This window comes from Andrena cerasifolii, chromosome 7 (genome assembly GCF_050908995.1).
Source record: "Andrena cerasifolii isolate SP2316 chromosome 7, iyAndCera1_principal, whole genome shotgun sequence".
NCBI lineage: Eukaryota > Metazoa > Arthropoda > Insecta > Hymenoptera > Andrenidae > Andrena > Andrena cerasifolii.
This window is the reverse complement of record NC_135124.1, coordinates 2,550,087-2,571,292: the sequence shown is the minus strand read 5'-3', so window position 1 is coordinate 2,571,292 and position 21,206 is coordinate 2,550,087. Positions and strand designations below refer to the sequence as shown.

Here is a 21,206-nt window from a genome sequence, read left to right as displayed (position 1 = left end):
GCATGGAGGATTTTGCTGATCAGGTTGCAAAGCTTTGCACGGAAAAGTATAGAAAGCTAAATAAAACTGGTAAACCATCAGAGAAAGAGTGGACTGTTTTATCTGGTATATTGTTAAGAAAGCACGATGGTTTATTGTCTTTGGCAGCTCTTGCTACAGGAACAAAGTGCTTAGGGGAGATAGATTTAATAAATATGGAATTGTACGAGGAAGGCTGTAGATTAAGTGATTCCCATGCCGAGGTTCTTTCCAGGCGTGCCTTTTTAAGATACTTGTATGAACAAATTGATCTACTACTCAGTGGCGCTAAAAGTGATGTCTTTATAATGGATGAGAACGCAAAAATTAAACTAAACGATCGAATATCGTTCCATTTTTTCACAAGTCAAACACCCTGTGGAGATTGTTCTATATTTCCCAAAGAAGAGTTCTATGGAGATAATGCACCTCCAATAAAACAGAGGAAAGACGATTATAATGATGAAGGAAAAGTAATAATGGAATCAAGTAATGATAAAAAAGGACAAGTAATTAAAGATATATATAGAACAGGTGCAAAATGTGTTGAAACAGAAGAGCATCAAGATCCTTATTTACCTGGAGTGAATTATCATATTGCTGGACCATTGCGGACTAAACCAGGGAGGGGAAATCCTACTCTTAGTTTGTCGTGTTCAGATAAAATGGCAAAGTAAGTATAAACCACACAAAGTGACACTTATGATTACAGTTTTGGCTTATTCGATAATTTTCAGGCACCCTCTACAGAATATGGGATGGATGGCTGTACTTCCGAAAGGGACCGGTGGCCGATCGAGATGAAACTTGGTGGTGGGTATTACGAGGGGTTTGGAAAGACCCCAAATATAAGATTTTAGCTTCGGCAATTAATGCGTTCAAAAGATACAGGGGTAATTGTGCATAAGAGGATACACCTTACCGATCTTTTTTAATCACTTTACCACGGTCCCCCCTTTTAACAATATTTCTGTTGACTTATACCGACACAATTCCACTTTCCAATTTGTCCGGGGTATTAGTATTGGTTGAGGCTAGATTAGCTCAGGGGGCGCGCGCCCGCTCGCGGGCGCGTATATCATGGTGGCGAACCGATGAGTTTGGCAATGCTAAAAATGAGACTGTAGTTACAAAATTAAAAAATTGGGGGACGGGAGGATTCCCGGGTAGTGGAGCCTACACCAACGTCCAAACAAAATTTCCAAAAAAAATTAACAATAATTTTTTATTAATATTTCGGAAACTAATAAATACCCGAAGCTACAATTTTAGATTTAGGGTCCACACCTCCTCCCCCCAAACCTCATCTCGATCGGCCACCGATCCCTTCCGGAATAATATCCTATGGTATTTATCTTTTGCATATCTTCTAGGTGGAATATTCTTGGATTACAAGGTTCACTTTTATCAATATTAATACCTCCAATAAAAATGGCAACTATTACAGTTGGAGGTAAATGTCCTTTTTCTTTAGAATCAATGGAACGTGGATTGTACAAACGATTCAATAAGGAGACGCATGAATTAAAAATCATGCAAGCTAAGATTTCTTTCGAACAACGAAGAAACCACGAAAGAAAGCATCCATGTCCATCGAGTATCATATGGTCTGCTGTAAGAAATCGGTAATGGTTTGATGTTAAAAATTCTTTGGCATTAAAATATACCGACGAGAGCGTCCTTTGTAATTAACTATAATTAATAATGTAAGGGAATCGGGGAAGGTTAATAAAACGCAGACGTGTCGTTCGTTCGGCTGGTCGGCTGCGGACGGAGGCCTACCTCGATCACCCTTTGCTTTCGGCCAGACGCTACACGGCGGACGTCTTGTCGCGCTTTACAAATATGTAATTCTGTTCTTACAATAGTAAAAGTAATTATAATAAACTTTCATTTATAGCAATACAGAAGTTGCAGTGGAGGGTAGAAAACAAGGAGCTACTAAAAGGAAAAAAGGTAACAATTTACTTGTAACCAGGCGAGCTCTTTTTGAAATGTTTTTACGGATTTGTGACAAGTATCCAAATTTTGACTGCAATATAAGGCATCCAAAAAAAGTTACTTATTTGGATTGCAAAAAGTGGTCTAAAAATTACCAAAGTTTATGGAACACAATGAAATTGGAGTTATTCCGTGCGTGGCCTTCCAAACCAAATCGCTTGCAAATGTTTGTTTTATAAAGAATACATAAAAAAAAAATATTGTTTTAAAATACAAGGACATGTTTTGATAATTTATTAATTTCAATTATAAAAACTAATATGTATAATAAAAATATGAGTACAATATAATCTTTTACAATGTCCGCCTACTTATATTGGTATATCCCACGCCTACACAAGTTAAAACAACTTGATCTAATATTTCATCTTCATCTTTTAGCGGTTCAATTTTAAAAACAACTCCAAAAAAATCCCGCAAATCACGTAGCAACTGTATCCTGTAAGGATACGGAATTGGTTTTATCTATACATTGACTTTTTAAATTTGTTAGAAATTACAGTAAACAGTTACTTACATCGCTGGTGTTAAAGGTCCGATTACAACTTTGGAAACGTCTTTCTTACTTAGTGCCATGAACATTGCAGTGATGCATTGGAAAGGTGAATCCACGCACCCATTTCTAAAATTACAAAAACTTACGTTCTATTTTGACTATTTCATATGTCGTATCACCTAAAATTGTCTACTCTACCTATAAATTTCGTCAACTAGTTTCATAGCTGCTTCTCTACCAAGGTCTTCTGGCACGCAAGGTAAAGAACCTGTTGTCATAAGAGGTGAAAATGCTTCGCCGCTAAAAACAACTTCAGTGGTTGTTATAGCTGATAAACTTACTCCAAAACCTGGCACATTGGTATGTAAGTATATACATATATATTTAAAACAATTAATGGTAATTATTTACTTTAGCGATTCCTCCCCGATTTTGATGAAATTTGAATATGTTGTAAAACTCCACATTCTGAGCAACTTTTTCCTACACATGTTACCGCCGCTCGACCTTCGTTTCCGACACAACGCATTCCACTTTTCGACTTGTCTCGGGTATTAGTATTGGTTGGGGCTAGATTAGCTCGGGGGGCGCGCTCCCGCTCGCGGGCGCGTAAAGCATAGTGGCGAACCGATGTGAGCCGAGGTGTTGCCGGGAGCCCCCACACTAATATCCGACGCCGCCGAACAGAGTCGGGGTTGACGGGCATCCGCAAGTTTCTGGTTGAAATCTCCAAACTTACATTGATTTGCTACCATGCTTTACGCGCGCGCGAGCTGGCGCGCGCCCTCGCGCTAATCTAACCCCAACCTATACTAATATCCGATACAAGTTGAAAAGTGGAATGCGATGCGTCAGAATAAATCAACAGAAGTTTTTCGCAAATATCTCGGAAACTAAGACTGTGCGGCGGTAACATGTATAGGAAAAAGTTGTTCAAAATGTGGAGTTTTACAACATATCCAAATTTCATCAAAATCGGTGAGAAATCGCTACAGTAAATAATTACCCAATTAATACACATAAGAATACAATGAAGGCAATGGTTAAAAATATCTATACCTGGTGATTTTCCACTAGATGCACCTTTACAGTGATCTGTGTGAATATAAATATCTGGTAAAAACGTCAACAAAACACCTTTGGCAGATTCTACAATTCGATTAGCAATAGCAGGAGAAACGCGTATACTGCATGCAGTGCCTCTTATTCGTTTTACCATCCCACTATTCTGAAACTACAAATAAACTTTCTTTAAAATAAAGTTACGAAATGTAGTTATTAAAAGAAGCCACTTTTGACTTAAAGAATAAAACTAACCTGAGTACTTTTCAGATAACGACTGGCAGGACATTTGAAATAAATTTCTCCGCCCCCCAGTGGTGCAGCTCCCCTTTTATTAATATTAAATACAACTTCATTATCACCTGCTAAAAACCTTTTTAGTATGGGCAGAGCAGCTGCTTTAATTCTATCTACAGATGGATCTTAAAAATTAAACCACATAATTATAATAATTTTTCTTCCAAATTCTAGTTTCAATAATAAAACTAGTTTACAAAATCCAAAAAATTATTTTTGATCGAGACTCCACTATGATATTCTTATGTAAGGTGGTCCCCTAAACTCAAAAATCGATATGAGACAAAATCCTATGGATACGTTTTTAAGATGTCGCCAGATGAATATTTTGGTAATTTTTTAAGGAGACGACCCGACGTTTTTGGCCATATCTTGCGTTAGAGTTGACCGATTTGATCGCGATGACTCTTAAATAAAAGGTAATTAAATTGCATACAACTCTTTCCTACAGTGTTTTCCAATCGGACCAATAGTTTAGGTGGAATCCAGCGAAACTTAAGAAAAATGTAATGTTTTGCGGCCGAAATTGAAATCGAAAATTCACTACATAGCCTGAAAGACATGGAAATTATCATGTGACATCCAGTTTCTTATTTTTCGCGCAGAGTGCGCACCTTTATGAAGAAAACAAGCCCAATCTGGGCAAAATCCATGCACAAATAAGGAAGTTATGGGCGATAGCGTGGGTGTGCCTATTTTCAACTTTTTCCCTATTTTTTCCCGCTTATGACACCAAGATTTGGTGGGAAGAAATCCAAATGGGAGTAGAGAAAATGGATCTTAACGCCTATATTGAGAGAATAAAGAAGTAAAAATCATGTTACAGCAGATGATCGATACAAATGAAATTATTACAAACAGGTCCACTCATATATTTGAAGATCATTTTCCTGAAACTTTCCGACTCTAAGATCAAGAAAGGCGTTTTCGATCGGCCACAGATCAAAAAGTTGCGGGAAAGTGAGTAATTTGAATTGCATTTATCGTGAAATGAACCTGCCGCATTCAATTCGTTTCGATTGGTCGTCGCTGGTATTCTTGGCAACAATAAAAGTCCAGACTTTGTGAAAATCATCAATGATTTGCTCAAGAACTATACAAAAATCGGTGTGGCAGTGGTGTATCTAATAATATCATTTGTATCGATCTTCTGCCGTAACATGCTTCTTACTTCTTTATTCTCTCAATACAGGCGTTAAGATGTCTTTGAAGATCCATTTCCTCCACTCGCATTTGGATTTCTTCCCACCAAATCTTGGTGTTGTAAGCGATGAATATAGCGAGAGATTTCATCAACAGATGAAAAGTATTGAGACGCTACCAAGGATTCTGGTATGAGTCAATGATGGGTGACTATGCCTGGTTCCTTGTAGGAGAAACAGATCTCAATGCGGCAAACGAAACAGAAAGAGCTAGAATTGCTTGAAAACAAAAATAAAATAAAATACATTTAAATTGGTTTTCATTGAAGACAAATACGTAATTCGCCAAGAAACCGGAAGAAATGCAAAAATGGGGAAAAAGTTGAAAATAGGCTCTCCTGCGCTTTCGCCCATAACTTCCTTATTTGTGCATGGATTTTGCCCAGATTGGTCTTGTTTTCTTCGTAAAGGTGCGCACTTTACGTAAAAAATAAGAAACTGGATGTCACATGATAATTTCCATGTCTTTCAGGCTATGTAGTGAATTTTCGATTTCAATTTCGGCCGCAAAACATTACATTTTTCTTAAGTTTCGCTGGATTCCGCCTAAACTATTGGTCCGATTGGAAAACACTGTAGGAAAGAATTGTATGCAATTTAATTATCTTTAATTTAAGAGTCGTCGAGATCAAATCGGTCAACTCTAACGCAAGATATGGCCAAAAACGTTGGGTCGTCTCCTTAAAAAATTACCAAAATATTCATCGGGCGATATCTTAAAAACGTATCCATAGGATTTCGTCTTATGTCGATTTTTGAGTTTACGAGACCACCTTACATAAGAATATCATAGCGGAGTCTACATCAAGAAATTATTGTAAACTAGTGTAATTAATGCTAAGATTTTGGTAAATATTTAATAATACAAATTTCACCTAAACTATTTACCTACCTATTGTATTATTAGTAATTCCTCTAAGTTTTACATCAACTGCTTTTTTACAAAATGGTGCCAATATCAGAATTGCTTCTAAGTAATATCCAATGCCTCGTTGCAAGCTACAATCGTGCTCCAACTCACCACCATTTAATAAACCAGGATTGTAATATAAATTAGTTCCGGTTTCATTTAATTCTATCCTTGATCCATTTGTAATTTTATCCAATAAACGTATGAAACTTACTTCGTACTCTAATAAACAAAATATACAATGGATTACAAAGAATTGCTGAAAATCGTGACCTTTACTGAAGTGAACAGAATTCTGATTAGTGAATTAAAAACCTGTATAAAATCAAACAAGCATTGATCTTCGGAACTGTTATGTGTAGATTAAATATACGAAGTTTAAAAGGATGTTAGGTATTTGTCAAAGTTTGCTTCAAAGCAATTATATTCCACATACAAAAAGTTAATACACGAGTGTACAAATTTATGATTTTCATATACCTTCGAAAAGTAACTAACCTTTAAGTCCGGGATCATCATCTTTGATTCTGATATTTGTTATTCGCACAGGTTTGCCCGATAACGTAGATAGTAGCAAACGATACCGTAAATAATTACACCCTTCGTACGTCAAAATCTTAGATTTCACTTCTATCGGCATGTTTTACTAAACTCGTGGTTATAAACAAAACAGCACGAGGAAGCATGGAATGGTGAATGTTTGAATGTCGGAAGCGCCTACGCGCCACCTTCATGCACAAGCGTACAGTGCCGTTTCTGGCGCAACTCCTCATCGTATCGTTCCGTTTTCTGGCGCAACTAAATACACACCGTGTAGTGCGGTGCCGGGAGCATGGACAACAGGGCGGTATTCATAAGCGTTTCTTAAGCAAATGCTTAAGATCTTAAGTCACGTCTATGAATCTAGGCGGCATCTTGAGCAAATGCTTGATATGGCCTTAAGAACATGTGACGTCATAGAAGCATGTACTTATTTGAACAAGATCTTCCTGAAGCAAATGCTTAAAGTACGACCTTTGGCGGTATTCTCAGTCGCTACTTATTCTTAAGCAAATGCTTAAGCATTCGGCATTCTTTTCTAGCTACTAGATTAGTAGAGGATGCCGCATGCTTAAGCATTTGCTTAAGAATTAGTAGCGACTATGAATACCTGTCTACATCTCTTTCTCTCTCGTAAGATTTAGCCACAACATGGCGGACATAGTAGAGCACTATTTGTATTTGTATTTTTTGTTTTTCTGTGTGTTTCTAACACAGGATGGCATTTCAAGCATTTCGTTTATATTGCCCAACGAACGATAGTCATTTTTCCTTTTTCCCTCTTCTCCTTCGGGTCCCAGCAGCAGCGACGCACCGGGAGACAGGTTGGTCACCCATCTTTCCCCAGTACGCCACCCCGTGATGTTTAAAACTTCGGTGATCTTACGGGAAGCGGTATTTCCATCACGGTCATGGCCGCTGGTGGGTAGAGCACGAAAGAGGTGAGTATGCGCATTCGCCATATTGGGTCCTCCGGAGAGAGAAAACTATTGAGTACCCGCCTTTTTCGGTATTGGCAGATTCGCTTTATAAACCAAATATAAACTTAAATGTAATAAAACACTCTAATAATGTGTCATGCTACTATGCATCAATATCAACAACGCATATTTTGTTTATAAAGTGAATCTGACAATACCCAAAAAGGCGGGTACTCAGTAATCTTCTCTCTCCATAGGACCCAATATGGTGGATGCGCATACTCGCCTCTTTAGTGCTCTAACTTACCGTGAGATAGAGACGCTATAATAGTGTCTCTACCGTGAAAGAGATACTTATCTATATTTATCTATGTGCCCAACGGTGTATGCTAACTATGCATGGTTTATGCAAGGTTTACGCAACAGTTAAACCAAGTTCAACGTTCAACACGTGACGTTGCTTGAAATGGCATTGCTAAAAAAGAAAGTATTTGTTACCGTTGGCACAACCAAATTTCATGAATTAATAGAGACTGTACTCACCTCAGCAGTGTTAGAGGTAAGGAGAGTAAAAAATGTTAAGAACAATCTTCAGTCTATAGAATAATGTGACTTAAAAGAATGCTGTGATTGATATACAATATTGAAAAGTTATCATAAAAAATCATTTAACCATGGCTTTTTTATCCTAAAAATCAAGTAGAAACGCCGACGAAAATGGTTTGAAAATTCGTAATTTCGGGATTGTCAATAAAGGACATAAACCTCTTATTTTTGATGATTGAGCCACCAAATATTGTTTGTTATACATTATAGAATACCATGGGAAGACCTGAATGGCAGCTGACCAAGAATATTGTAGCTTAATGTCTTGAATGCCTATACACAGAATGCAAGTAATTTACGAATACCGACCGTACTCGACAGTGAAATAGCGTAAAACAGCGTAAAACAGCCAACCGAAGAGAATCATGTAAATCGCCTATAGTCGCTCCTCACTTTGGTTGGCTCTTTCACTGTATGGGGGCGGTTGGTGTCTGAAATCCGAATTGTTTACACTCCGTGTACGCGGTGTATATACACTTACACCCAGTCAGGGATCGGCGGGCTTAAGCTACATTGATGGAGGGGGAAACACCTACAGGAGCGGTGGTAATGTGTGCGTGACTGACGCAGGCGCAGTTTACGCACGTATCCTGTAGGTGTTTCCCCCTCCATCCAGCGTAGCTTAAGCCCGCCGATCCCTGCACCCATTGCGAGTTCACAGCCATTTCTTTGGCTGGTGAACTTGAAATTTTTTAACATTATATCCATTTTTGATGTTATTCGCATCTGATTTTAAGGATATGCAGGATTGTGTAAGGACGATATTTTATTCCTCCTGACAAATACCTTTCGATGATGTATGACAATCAAGGCTTGCTCATTAATCTTAAATGAGTCTATAGATTACTTATGATTTTTTATTTATAGTACTTGAGATTGTAATAAAATAGCAGACATCATTAATTGCTAAAATGTTTCACATAATCACTTTCTACCTTAGTAAAATTATTTTAGGCATTGTCATTAAAAGGTTACAATGAGCTAATTTTGCAAATTGGCAAAACTTCATTGGCACCGGATTGTACTCCGCGTTGTGGATTTGATACTATAGAATATTTTTGCATCAGTACGAACATACTTGAGTATGTCCAAAAAGTAGATCTTATTATAAGCCATGCAGGAGCAGGAAGTATCCTTGATGGATTGGAAAATAAGAAAAATGTGATTGTAGTTACAAATCAGAGTTTGATGAGTAATCATCAAATAGAATTAGCGCAACAACTTCATATGGATAAGTATTTATATTATTGTACCTGCAAAACTTTGCTTAATACCATCCAAACGATGGACTTTGCTCAGCTGAAACCATTTGTTAATAAAAAATGTAAACGTATCGCGGAGTATATAAATCAAATAATGGGTTTTTCCACATGAAGAGATTGTTAAAAGACTTTAGAAGCATTTATATGTAATTATAAAGCGTTGCATTTATAAGAAAACAGGTTGATCGATTGTTTTGATTATTTATTATAACAGATATAGCTTTGACACAATTTACAATAGTAGTAAGTATTGCTTAATCATTTCTTAAAAATATCACGTAATGGCATAGAAAAATTTATAATTTTATGTTAAGAAAAACAGTGATAGAGCAATAACAGTTAATGATTCCTTAGATACTTTTAAAATTATCTTTGGATAGTTGCGACTGTTAAAATAGAAACTATATTGGTAAAAGTAGTTTTTGTGACTGTACAATGTGAAAATAAATTTAGTTCTTTAAACAAATGTTCGTGTTTACTTTTATAAGTATTCTCGCGAGGAATAACATAGTTGGACAATTTCGAACAATGTCATAGTATCGCAACTCCGAGAATTTGTATATTTTAATATGTTATATTGTTTCGTTCTGTAAACGATTTCAGTATTGTTTATACTTTCAATTTATTCTTTGAAGATACATGCACATGAGGCAAACTACATATACTTATAGCAGCATGTGTTTCTTTTTTAATTACAAACCAAACCAAGACGAGTCATTTCTTTTAAAAGCTCATTTCCCATTTGCGCAGGACTCCTTGTCACGATTACACCAGCCTATGAAGAAAGTTTTCTCACATCAGAATATAATAGAAATTACGAGCACGATGTTCGGATTGTATAATAAGCGAGTCCTGATACCTTTTCGAGTGCATTGATTTTATCTTGCGCACCTCCCTTTCCTCCTGAAATAATTGCGCCAGCGTGTCCCATTCTTCGTCCAGGTGGGGCAGTGATACCAGCGATAAACGATACTACTGGCTTAGCTTTGTCACCCTAAAATTACGTTACACGTGTAATATCTACACGCATTGATGTTTAAATAATTTATAGTTACAAGAGTCGTGAAATGCTTTTGGATAATAAGGAACGTTGGGATTTCCTGGGAAAGAGAGTTACAATGGTTGAAAAGGATAGGACGGGAATTGGGTACCAATAATTCAGAAGAGCAACCAACAGTATTCTTCTCGATGAGATATTCTGCTGCCAGTTCTTCTGCACTGCCACCGATTTCACCAATCAGTATAATACCATCACAGCCTGGATCTTGGAGGAATACATCCAAACAATCAATAAAGTCTGTTCCATTAAATGGATCGCCGCCAATTCCAATACAAAGTGATTGCCCCAGACCAACCTTAAAGCGTAATGTAATTAACTCGTATTATTTATGACATATTTGAAAATAATATAAATTTTGGAGAATTGTGAAATTGTGTCGTTCACTCACAAGGGTTGTTTGATTCACAGCCTCATATGTTAATGTTCCAGACCTTGACACAATACCAACTTTTCCTTTCTGATGTATATGTCCTGGCATAATACCTATTTTACACTGAAATAGTGACATGTTACAAAACAGTTAGCAAGGACAGGCTACTTTTATATCGCTTATTGGATATGCAGTAATATATATATATGAAAACTAACACAAAAATAGTGATAAATTTAAAGTATCTGCACCTGTTCCGGAGCTATTATTCCAGGACAATTCGGCCCAATAAGACGAGATTTACTTTGCTCCAGAAGTCGCCTTTTAACTTTCACCATATCGTGTTGTGGAATACCTTCTGTGATACATACAATTAATGGCATTTCCGCCTCGATGGCCTCCATGACTGCTGATGCAGCACCAGCGGGAGGTACATAAATAGCAGTTGCAGTGGCGCCAGTGGCTTCTTTTGCCTGTATGGAAAACAACATACAAAATATTTTTAATACAACCCTTGCGACGCGTACTAAGGTTTCTGCATTTAGCATATTTCATGTACAGAGATTATTCGCCAAATAATCATTGTTAATCATTTTCACAGAAAATCTATAGGTGCTCTTCGCACGGCGTGCACTCCACTAATTAACAGAGCACGGTAATTATTTAGAAGTTTTCCATCCTCACCGATTTCAATGATTTTTGGATATGTTATCAGAATCAAGATTGTCAACAACTTTTTCCTATACATGTTACCGCCGCACGACCTTCCTTTTCGAGATATTTGCGAAAAACTTCTGTTGATTTATTCTGACGCAACGCATTCCACTTTCCATCTTGTCCCGGGTATTAGTATTGGTTGGGGCTAGATTAGTGCGGGGGGCGCGTAAAGCATGATAGCGAACTGATGCATGTTTAGAGATTTGAACCAGAAACTTGCGGATGCCCGTCAACACCCTGACTCATATCGGTTCGCTACCATGCTTTACGTGCCCGCGAGCGGGCGCGCGCCCCCCGCCCTCATTTAGCCCCGACCAATACTAATACCCGGGACAAGTTGGAAAGTGGAATGCGTTGCGTTAGAATAAGTCAAAAGGAGTTTTTCGCAAATATCTCGGAAACGAAGGTCAGCTTCGTCATTTATTTTGTCTCATGCTGGCGCATACGCTGCCACGGATGCGTGCTCTAAGTAGGTAGGGTCATTCCACGCGAAGTCGGACACTTTTCGGAGTAACATTTCGGATTTTGGTGCAACTTAGATATGTTGTAGTCTTTAGGGATATATAAACATATCTCGAAGGATTTTTCAAAATGTCAAAAATTGTGGATGTTACAGATCTTTGAAATATAGTTTACTTTTTTCCAAAAATTAAAAAATGACCTTTTGGGTGCTTACAGTGGAGATATAAGAGTACCTAATAAAAATTATTTCTCTTAATAAAAACGAATATTTGACCATTTCATTAGCAATTATTCTTAACAAATGCAATTTTATAATTGAAGGCCCCTTTTTAAACATTTGGAAAAATAGGAGTATATAGCCCTGTTTGTCCACTTTACAGACACGTGTTCAAAAACGTGGACACTTTAAAATTGGCCAAATGAAAATTAATTGAATGTAACGCTGCGTCGCCCAGCACCGGCTCGACTGATCGGGCCGTGCGGTACTCGCACCAGCCAAGCGGCTATACCTGATATTATTATACAGTGTTCTATAATATGGTAAGTATTTGTAAAAAACTGAAGAAGGAAAATTTTCTTTTGTTTTTTATACACAACATAATACGGTATCTCAATTTTTGGTCGCAAAATTTTCCTTGAAACAAGGGTGACTTTCAGTTTTTTAAATGGAATGCTATATATTTGATATGGTATACTATGACCTTCAAGGTCACATAAGGTTAGGAATGAAAGAAATATATTAAACTATCTATCTAGCAGATTGATTTTCTTCCTTTCATTCCTAACCTTGTGTGGCCTTAAAGGTCATAGTATACCATATGGTCGAATTTGTCTTGACAATCGCTTTCGTATAGGGTAATCAAATATATAGAATTCCATTTAAAAAAACTAAAAATCACCCTCGTTTCAAGGAAAATCTTGCGAACACCAAAAATTGAGATACCATATTATGTTGGATATAAAAAACAGTAAGAGTTTTCCACCTTCAGTTTTCTTCAAATACTTACCATTTTCGAGAATCCTGTATAAGAATATCAGGTATAGCCGCTTGGCCGCTGCGAGTACCGCCCGGCCCGACCAGTCGAGCCGGTGCTGGGCGACGCAGCGTCACCTTTCGGCAAAATTTTTACAGGGCCAATTTTAAAATGTCCATATTTTTGCAAATTTGTCCATCAAGGGGAAGGATAGAACTATATTCTACTTTTTCAGATTTTTTAAATCGCGCCCGCTGTTAAAAACCTGCATTTCTTTAAAATAATTGCACAAAAATGGTTACAAAATTTTTTTTTAAACTGAAATAATTTTGTCTTAAAACTTCGATTTCTTCTGTATAAACACCGTAAAGCTCATCTCCACCCGTTTACTACTTCCATAGCTATAATGTATTGAAAAAAGTTAGCACTTCAAACAGCTGTAAAATCGACATTTTTCAAAATTTTGAAAAATCCTTTGAGGTACGTTTAAATATCACTAAAGACTACAACATATCCAAGTTGCACCAAAATTCGAAATGTTACTCCGAAAATTGTCCGAGTTCGCGTGACCCTATACGACAGAATACATTGTGTAGTAGTAGCAGTTTTCCGCGAATATCTCGAAAGCGAAGGTCGTGCGGTGGTAACACGTATAGGAAAAAGTTGCTTAGAATCGTGTCCCCGACAACATATCGAAAAACCATCGAAATCGGCGAGGATGGAAAACTTCGAAATAATTGCCCAGGGCACTTGTAAACATCTGTACTATCAAAAGCATTAACATATACAATAGCATACTAAAATTAGAAAATTATATTTGTAAATGAATTTTATTTACCCACCTCTTTCACAGATTTGAAGACTGGTTTACCGAGGTGTTCTGTGCCAGCCTTGTTGGGGCTAACACCACCTACAATTTTAGTACCATAATCGATAGCTTGTTGGCTATGAAATGTACCTTGCTTTCCAGTAAAACCTTGACATATAACTTTGGTGTTGGAATCAATCTTTAGATTTTTCCTAGTGTCTGTATAATTGAATCTCACTTGAGAACGTAATAAATTTCCACAATTCCTGACTGTAACAGAAAAAGGAATAATATATGGCGATGCTGTACATAACCCAGATCTTATTAGTTACGGTATACATTGGAACCAAATATCAATGAAAAATATGTTACCCACAATTTCCTATTTAATATTTCTCTCAAGATCAGACTTAAGAGCATGACAAATACAGGGCACATATTAATTCATTAGAGAGATGCACTATAAATCATTATTGTATTAAGCCAGATGTTATTTATAGAGACAATATCAAATTTCTTAACTTTTAGGTCAAGGTTCATTGACTGAATATCATTCAATGTGTTTGATCGATTGGTATGACATACACTATGTCAGGACAAAGGAATTAATTGTGTTATTCAGATGAACAGAAAGCACGGCAGCTTTAATAGTTTCGTGAAATAATACTAACAGGTAATATGATTGTTGTAAAATATAGACGAAATAAAAAAAACGAATTAGAAGGCTCATGCTGCAGCACATGTAGGTGGAAAAGGTATTTAATAAGGAATTACATAATACTTTGCTGTTAGTTGCTAGCAAACGAAAGTATATTAAAAGCTTAATTGATTAAAGCACATTTCCCTGTAATGAGCGAGTTACGAATAATTTTACGCTTCCTTATATAATGGAGTGTTAACGTGAACGCGGGATGTCAGACGTATTTTTAGTTTCCGAAACGGCGCCTTTCACTGAAGATTTTGGGAAAGGGGTAAGGAATCTCGCCGTGTTTCGCGAAGGTGTTAATAATGTCGAAGTGTGTATCCCTTTTATTTGAAGACTGAATGATCCATAAATGATCGTTCAAATCTTACCTGTGAATTTTGAAAATGTTCTCACTACCACAGCCATTTTTCAATTGATATATCTGATAAGAAAAGTTAATAAATAAAATTCAACAATTGGAAAATCACCATCAAAACTTCTGTGGTCTAATGAGAAGGCAGTGTCCGAAAGAAAATATACGGACAAAATGCAGTTATCTCATGTATCCGATACCACGAAGACGAACTTGTCAAGTGACAGGAACGTCGAGCATGGAACCGATTGGTTAAGCACTTCACAGAGCTCTTACTTCAGCCTGGTTTTCACTGCACACATTTTCGTATAGAAAATAGAAAGTGCAGTTTCATAAGGGCGGTATTCTCAGTCGCTACTTATTCGTAAGCAAATGAAATGACTATCGTTCATTGGGCAATATAAGCGAAATGCTTGAAACGCCATCCTGTGTGTTAGAAACACACAGGAAAACAAAAAATACAAATACAAAATTCGTAAGCAAATGCTTAAGAATAAGTAGCGACTGAGAATACCGCCCTAAATGTTTACAAATATACAGTATATTAATTATTTTCCGACTAAAATTCGTTGGGCTGTATAAGATATGTCTTAAAATGCCTCTCTTTGTGTGGGGTATACATTTTTGTAAACATACCAAGGAAAAAATAAACCTTAACCTTAGTTAATTATTTTCTTATTTTTATTGTTTCCATGATTTTGTATAGTTCTTTCCTTAAATAGGGTAGATGTCCCAATTACCGTGCTTTGACGCCGACTTGCTCGCGATGGAATTAATTACTGTCTTCTCTTACTTTAATTTTGCTTGGTGAAAATTTTTATTGGTGTTTTGAACTTTTCTCTTTATTATGGCATTTTTTCGGGTTGAAAATGTTAATTTTTCATATTATTTTAATTGAAAAAAAAATACATGTTTTTGTCCCAATTACTGTGCCCCCAATTGATAGTTAACAATTGAAGATAGTTACTAAAGTTGAAAAGGAGGTAAAACATAGGGCGGTATGAGGCGGTACTGTGCCCGGATGGAAATTATGTCGGTTGAGAAACTCTAGGGTCCGAATAGTATATCCCTATTGGCCGGCGCGACAACCTCGACAAATACAAAGTAAGCAAACGGGACACGGGCGGCGGGAGGCAATGCGAGCGAAGAACCCCTCTTGCCCCTGTGACATTTAAACCGACTTCTTTCCATTCGGGTACAGTACATACCTACACAGCAAAAACGTCTTAAAAACGTCAATTGTACACTAGTCGCTAGAATCGGCTTCCCTTCGGAAATTTGGCAACGTTGCATGTCACTAGGCATAACTCAGCGGTTCTAGTGACATGCAACGTTGCCAAATTTCCGAAGGGAAGCCGATTCTGGCGCACAGTGTACGTCTGTTTTAGGCCTGGACGGCTTTAGGAGTCCTAAATTAGGACGTCTTTTGGGTGCCTATAGACGTCTGTGTGCTATCTGGGTGTAAAGGAAAAATAAAACCATACCATATACTTATTCCTGTTATTAAATGCTACATTCATATTTCGCATATTTATTAAATTATTAATTGAAGTATGCACTTACAGAATTGTAAGCTTAGAAAAATTGTTTTATAAAAACACCTTTTTTCGTAAGGGTGAAGGAATGTTACGGTATGTATATACCGCGTGGTAACACGTGAACGCAGCTTTATGTTAAATGGCTCTGCATAGCAAAATTTAGACGTGTCAAATTTGAATTGTTAAGCGAAGCAATTGAAACTATGAACAAAACCTTTCCAACGAATACTATTTAAAAACGCTCGCTAAATAATTTTGATTAAATATTGTTTTCGGTTGATTTGCAATTCAATCACCGATACCTTGTGAAACGCTCGTTTTTAATAAGCGGAGACCAATCAGATGATTGGTTCCATTATTAATTAAGAAACTATTTCTATAATTGGATAATTTTATTAACAAAAAACATGATACATTTTAATTCTGAATAACGGCGTCATTGTACATAGTTTCTCGTTGATTAACGCCAAAAGCAATTCGACGTGTTCTTTAATTTGTCCTGCTTTAAAATAGAAAGTAAAACCAGTTACTACAGAAACAAGTTTTGGTTTATTTATTCAAATTCCTTACTATTGTCCCGCGAAGAAGTTGGAGGCAGATACCAAAGGGTGAACGTGAAGCAGAGCGGATCATCGCTCCACGGGCAGAGAACCCATCCGCCTCCTTTCCCAGAAAATCTCTGCTACATCGCGTAACTGTATCAATCTTTCGTCTTTCTCAGAAGAAAACTGCGATTTTCGTGATCGCTTCTGAATTAACACGCTTTGACTGTAACACAAGCTATATTGAAGTATTTTATAAAAAATAATTTAATCAAGATCAAGTACTACGACCATAGTAAATAATTCATAATCGGTAAAATAATCGACTTTTCAGAAAAAAATCTAGTAAAATCGCCTTTCCCTACTGACGCTTACGAACCCCGTTCACAACAGCTTATAAGCAAGTGGAACGGGATATTCCTACGGTCGTGGACGCGGATGTTGTGGGCTTAAGTGGAACGCACCCTAAAGGTACTTACCTTTTGACAGTAAAGTCGTGACATTGTCATGACATTCGCTGTCGTGACATTGTTTGACAATATGAATCAAATGTTGCAACACTAGATTTCACGATATCGTAAACATGTCGTGGCATTTGATTCACGCTGTTATACAATGTCACGACAGCGAAATGTCACGACTTTACTGTCACGTTCTCGGATAGAGACACTATAATAAGAGTCTGGACAGCAGCCACTGTCCGCCATGTTTGATCGAAATCCCACGAGAGAGAAACAGATATATACCATTTCACTCTTAATAACCACTCTTAACAACTCTTACGTTTATGGCGGTATTTTACTTCTGTTTACTTCACGTAAATAGGTATATACATAGTATTATATTCTACTGTTTGGTTTCTATGACTTCTATGTAATAAGATGCTTCGCCATTCCAATTATATCCTTACGACACATAAGGGTTAATAAAAAATTTCTTGGTTTCAAACTCGATTTATTCAGTCAAAGTATTAGACAAAGTATCTTATTATAATCTAACAACTTTAATTAATGTAAACATAGTTGTTACTATGGAAGTTATTTCTTTCAAATTTAATTTATATATATACACGTTTTCTTATATAATGATTATTTTACTCATACTGTAGCTTATAAATTTTTTTTCTTTTAAAAAATTATAACATTACTTTCCTTTCAATTTTTCATATTCACACGTCCTACTGTAACCACGTAATATTAGTATTTATTGCACCATCCGTACATTATTTTATGTTTTTCGGATATGTGTATATGTACTTCTCCTGTAATGTAACCATGTATTTCTAACTTTTTTGTCTCATCATCTGTCATTTACAATTTCAAGATGGCGACGACAAAGTCCAAGTTATTCCATTTGGCAAACATTCCGCTGAACGGAACAGTTTTTCTGACCACTTTCAATCTAGGCAGATGAATCTCCTTACGCTTATTTCATGACATCACCGCACCGAGTAGTGAGGTAATGCCGTTTCTGGCGCAACTTCACACCGTTCCGTTCTGGGAGCGACGAGTTGAGGTTATGTGTCATGCGATTCTGATTGGTTGATTTTGGTAGGACTAAAGATTCGTTGGGAATGAATGTGTCACGTGTAAACGGACCTTAAGTACTTCGTAGTAAAATGCTTTTGTTTGGTTTTGACAGTTAACCAGTTGACGTTTAAGGCCTGGTATCATTTGAAATTTATAACAATTCCCAAGATCATATAAATTTATTTAGATAAGTTTTATGGGAAGAAACCAGTAGATAAATGTAGAATGGCCGAAAAGAATGAAACTTCAGCGAAACCGAAATCCGAAACTATGGGAGAGGTTATAAAAGATAAGGAAGCTGATATCAGTCGTTATTTCGAGAATACGTCGCACACGATTTTCGACGAGATTGTTCCGCCTAAAAAAGACGATTTTTTCAACATGCAGAGGGGTTCGAGCAGCAGAATTCCAGATTTCGAGTTATTAACGGATCGTTCGAATGAATTTTTAAAAAATAGTGTGTTGCTCGGTAATGAGAGATTTGACCACAGTGCATCAAACGATATACACAGAGATGTCTGGATACCATCAGAACAGACAAGGAAAGTTTTAAGGAGTATCGCCACATCGACTAATGGAACTAACTCTCTTGATAGAGACAACTTAACAATGCCTGGACTTGCAATACAGGGAGACATGCCTGACTTAATAAAGACTACTGCTATCCACTTCTTAGGCGAAGATGAAAACATTCACAGGAATGTACTTACTGCTTCCGATGTAACGCAAGATGAACGTGGTTTGAGAAACTTAATACAAGCTGGCTGCTACAAAGCGGCAATAAATTTATCAGGAAGGCTTTTGGCCGTGTATGCCCAGGGGTATGGCAAAATCAATCAACCTAGCAAACACACACCACATTCTTTACAATTATGGTACACTAGGCTTGCTCTACTTACTAAACTTAGACAAATAGATGTTTTAGAGAAAGAATCAAAACCGTTTGGTAATTTAGACAAGCCTGATATGTATTTCACATTCTACCCTGAACTGTATGGTACAAAACCAGGTTCCATGGCTTCCTTTTCCTTTAGATTGCTTTTAGCTGAAATTCCACTGTACTGTGGAAAAGCTAAGCATGCATTAGATAATTTGTATAAGATTTTAGCCACGGTCAATCAATTAATAAGAAATTTTAATAATGGACACGGTGGGGATGGAGCTCGTATTAAAATCAATGCTACAGAGCAAGAAGACGCTATACGATTATGGAAAGGCAGAAGGTCCAGGGTCCTTATATCTATTACTAATTCTGCAGTTGCAATGAAGAATTATGTACTGGCTATAGATATTTTAGAAAAATTATGTGATTCCCCGGACTGGAGTCCTGAACAATCAGATGCATTAAAATCTAGCATAGGAAGGCTACATCTGTTTCTGGGAGATGTTTCAGCTGCAGAGAAATTGCTTATAAGTCGTCATAAACAGGACAGTGGGCAAACTGTTAGAGAGCTAATGGACAGAGGATTAATGGCAGTAGCTCAAAATTCATTTCAGGAAGCATACAAATGCTTTCAAACTGCAGCAACAATAGATCCTTCAAATATTGCGTTGACTAATAATATGGCTGTTTGTCTTTTATATACGGGACAGTTGAAAGCAGCGGTACACTTATATGAAAGTGCGATTACAAAGAACCCTGTAAAAAGTTTACAAGAACCTATACTCCTAAACATATGCAGTGCATATGAATTACATACGACTCACTGCGAACAACCAAAGCTACATCTCTTAAGTCAATTGAATAGGTACAAAGGAGATGCTGTAGACATACAGTGTTTAAAGCTTGCTTTGTAAAGTTAATGTTAATTTTAAACAAAAACTACTTTGTTCGTCCATGTATAGGTGTAATAAGCTAAAAGAGAAACTTTAAATCTGTTATTTAATTACAAAGCTGATTGCATTAAGCACCTTGTAAAGTTTATCAATAAATACCGATTCAGTCAAATATCATCGATTCAGTTTTTAAAATATCTTAGTGTTTCTTTGTATGAAGTATTTACTTTTATATCTGACAATATTTGGGTATTTATCATTTTGTATTTATTATTTGAAACTATCATTTATTTACAACAATTTCATGGTATACACAACAGTTTCGTTTCAGCACAGGAAAATCTCTGCAGGCATAAATGACACTTTTGTGATGGGTCCTGCGAGTGGTACGATCTGCCGACCGTAACAGCGGACCACGCGGCTCGCTTACCTGAAACAAGGCGCACCGCTGTCTTAAACAGCTTCTTGCGACGTTGAATAAAATTACCAATAAGAGATTAGTTCATTTTATTGAAAACACTTCAGCGAGTATGGTAGTATATTTTCGGATTTTTACAATGGCGACCTTGAGCCGAAATTTGAAAAATAAAATTTTGTTTATAATTTTCATTATTGTAAAAATGATTTTTCAACCGAAAAAAAATTATTCAGTAAGGCCGAGCCGTCTAAATTAAAATGAAGAAGGAATCAAATAAATCCCACAAGTAGTTTCCGAGATAAAAATTCTTAAGTACAACCCATTTTTACGAAAATGGGCAAAAATCGCAAAATTCAAAGCCCTGTAGTTTCTAAACAAAGTCGGAATCGTCAAAATGGTGAATTAACCCTCCCCCTAATTTCACGAGGACTACAACATATTCAAGTTTGAGCAAAATCCCAGGCATCGAGGGAAAAAATGATCGACTCGGCGTGGATTGACCCCAAAATTGAGCCGGCGCGCGATAGTGAATTATGTGTATGTACAATCGACGAATTTCATCGATGCCAGCTGGTAAAGTCAAGGCGGAAACTGACTCAAACAAACGATTATCACGTCATGTGAGCTCACGTGCTACGAC

At 36.8% G+C, this 21,206-nt stretch overlaps 5 protein-coding genes and 3 long non-coding RNA genes across 9 annotated transcripts; 4 read left to right on the top strand and 4 right to left on the bottom strand.

Moving 5' to 3' along the window:
• Positions 1–2: 2 nt before the first annotated feature.
• LOC143371649 (tRNA-specific adenosine deaminase 1) lies at positions 3–2,309 on the top strand. Of its 2 annotated transcripts, none has more exons than XM_076817091.1 (3): positions 3–691; positions 1,392–1,643; positions 1,919–2,309. In XM_076817091.1, the coding sequence occupies exons 1-3, from the start codon at positions 3–5 to the stop codon at positions 2,196–2,198; spliced, it is 1,221 nt and encodes a 406-aa protein (XP_076673206.1). In that variant the 3' UTR covers positions 2,199–2,309. The 2 variants fall into 2 exon arrangements, with proteins under 2 accessions (XP_076673206.1, XP_076673207.1); XM_076817092.1 differs by lacking the exon at positions 1,919–2,309 and adding an exon at positions 756–831 and having other exon boundaries at positions 1,392–1,532.
• Rtc1 (RNA terminal phosphate cyclase 1) lies at positions 2,220–6,709 on the bottom strand. The gene is made up of 7 exons (XM_076817100.1): positions 6,485–6,709; positions 5,969–6,208; positions 3,833–3,999; positions 3,575–3,749; positions 2,714–2,864; positions 2,537–2,641; positions 2,220–2,458 (listed from the first exon to the last, which is right to left on the bottom strand). Exons 1-7 carry the CDS (start codon positions 6,624–6,626, stop codon positions 2,314–2,316), a joined length of 1,125 nt encoding a protein of 374 aa, XP_076673215.1. The 5' UTR covers positions 6,627–6,709; the 3' UTR covers positions 2,220–2,313.
• LOC143371703 (uncharacterized) lies at positions 2,890–3,851 on the top strand. The gene is made up of 2 exons (XR_013086104.1): positions 2,890–3,493; positions 3,593–3,851. It is a non-coding gene; the product is annotated as an uncharacterized LOC143371703 (long non-coding RNA).
• An 884-nt stretch (positions 6,710–7,593) lies between the features above and the next one.
• Positions 7,594–9,715, top strand: Alg13 (Alg13 UDP-N-acetylglucosaminyltransferase subunit). Its single transcript, XM_076817154.1, has 2 exons — positions 7,594–8,005; positions 9,007–9,715. Exons 1-2 carry the CDS (start codon positions 7,913–7,915, stop codon positions 9,424–9,426), a joined length of 513 nt encoding a protein of 170 aa, XP_076673269.1. The 5' UTR covers positions 7,594–7,912; the 3' UTR covers positions 9,427–9,715.
• Scsalpha1 (Succinyl-coenzyme A synthetase alpha subunit 1) lies at positions 9,500–15,007 on the bottom strand. The gene is made up of 7 exons (XM_076817123.1): positions 14,780–15,007; positions 13,740–13,975; positions 10,996–11,217; positions 10,763–10,867; positions 10,490–10,669; positions 10,174–10,308; positions 9,500–10,089 (listed from the first exon to the last, which is right to left on the bottom strand). Exons 1-7 carry the CDS (start codon positions 14,814–14,816, stop codon positions 10,003–10,005), a joined length of 1,002 nt encoding a protein of 333 aa, XP_076673238.1. The 5' UTR covers positions 14,817–15,007; the 3' UTR covers positions 9,500–10,002.
• A 1,667-nt stretch (positions 15,008–16,674) lies between these two features.
• LOC143371582 (uncharacterized) lies at positions 16,675–17,540 on the bottom strand. The gene is made up of 3 exons (XR_013086048.1): positions 17,323–17,540; positions 16,872–17,069; positions 16,675–16,803 (listed from the first exon to the last, which is right to left on the bottom strand). It is a non-coding gene; the product is annotated as an uncharacterized LOC143371582 (long non-coding RNA).
• Positions 17,541–17,976: 436 nt separating this feature from the next.
• Positions 17,977–18,284, bottom strand: LOC143371273 (uncharacterized). The gene is made up of 2 exons (XR_013085993.1): positions 18,131–18,284; positions 17,977–18,023 (listed from the first exon to the last, which is right to left on the bottom strand). It is a non-coding gene; the product is annotated as an uncharacterized LOC143371273 (long non-coding RNA).
• Positions 18,285–18,439: 155 nt separating this feature from the next.
• Positions 18,440–21,125, top strand: LOC143371108 (trafficking protein particle complex subunit 12). The gene has a single exon (XM_076815978.1). The coding sequence runs from the start codon at positions 18,598–18,600 to the stop codon at positions 20,167–20,169; it is 1,572 nt and encodes a 523-aa protein (XP_076672093.1). The 5' UTR covers positions 18,440–18,597; the 3' UTR covers positions 20,170–21,125.
• Positions 21,126–21,206: the final 81 nt, after the last annotated feature.

Bases quoted from the DNA above. Each gene is read 5' to 3' on its own strand.
- LOC143371649 (XM_076817091.1), top strand. From the start codon at position 3: ATGGAGGATTTTGCTGATCAGGTTGCAAAGCTTTGCACGGAAAAGTAT. The intron at 692-1,391 runs GTAAGTATAAAC...CATATCTTCTAG, and splicing joins TGTTCAGATAAAATGGCAAA to GTGGAATATTCTTGGATTAC. The intron at 1,644-1,918 runs GTAATGGTTTGA...TTTCATTTATAG, and splicing joins TGGTCTGCTGTAAGAAATCG to CAATACAGAAGTTGCAGTGG.
- Rtc1 (XM_076817100.1), bottom strand. From the start codon at position 6,626: ATGCCGATAGAAGTGAAATCTAAGATTTTGACGTACGAAGGGTGTAAT. The intron at 6,209-6,484 runs GTTAGTTACTTT...TTTGTTTATTAG, and splicing joins TGATGATCCCGGACTTAAAG to AGTACGAAGTAAGTTTCATA. The intron at 4,000-5,968 runs GTAGGTAAATAG...TTAATTTTTAAG, and splicing joins AATTACTAATAATACAATAG to ATCCATCTGTAGATAGAATT.
- Alg13 (XM_076817154.1), top strand. From the start codon at position 7,913: ATGGCATTGCTAAAAAAGAAAGTATTTGTTACCGTTGGCACAACCAAA. The intron at 8,006-9,006 runs GTAAGGAGAGTA...AAATTATTTTAG, and splicing joins TCACCTCAGCAGTGTTAGAG to GCATTGTCATTAAAAGGTTA.
- Scsalpha1 (XM_076817123.1), bottom strand. From the start codon at position 14,816: ATGGCTGTGGTAGTGAGAACATTTTCAAAATTCACAG. The intron at 13,976-14,779 runs GTAAGATTTGAA...TTTCTGTTACAG, and splicing joins AACATTTTCAAAATTCACAG to TCAGGAATTGTGGAAATTTA. The intron at 10,670-10,762 runs GTGAGTGAACGA...TTACGCTTTAAG, and splicing joins CTGTGAATCAAACAACCCTT to GTTGGTCTGGGGCAATCACT.
- LOC143371108 (XM_076815978.1), top strand. From the start codon at position 18,598: ATGGCCGAAAAGAATGAAACTTCAGCGAAACCGAAATCCGAAACTATG.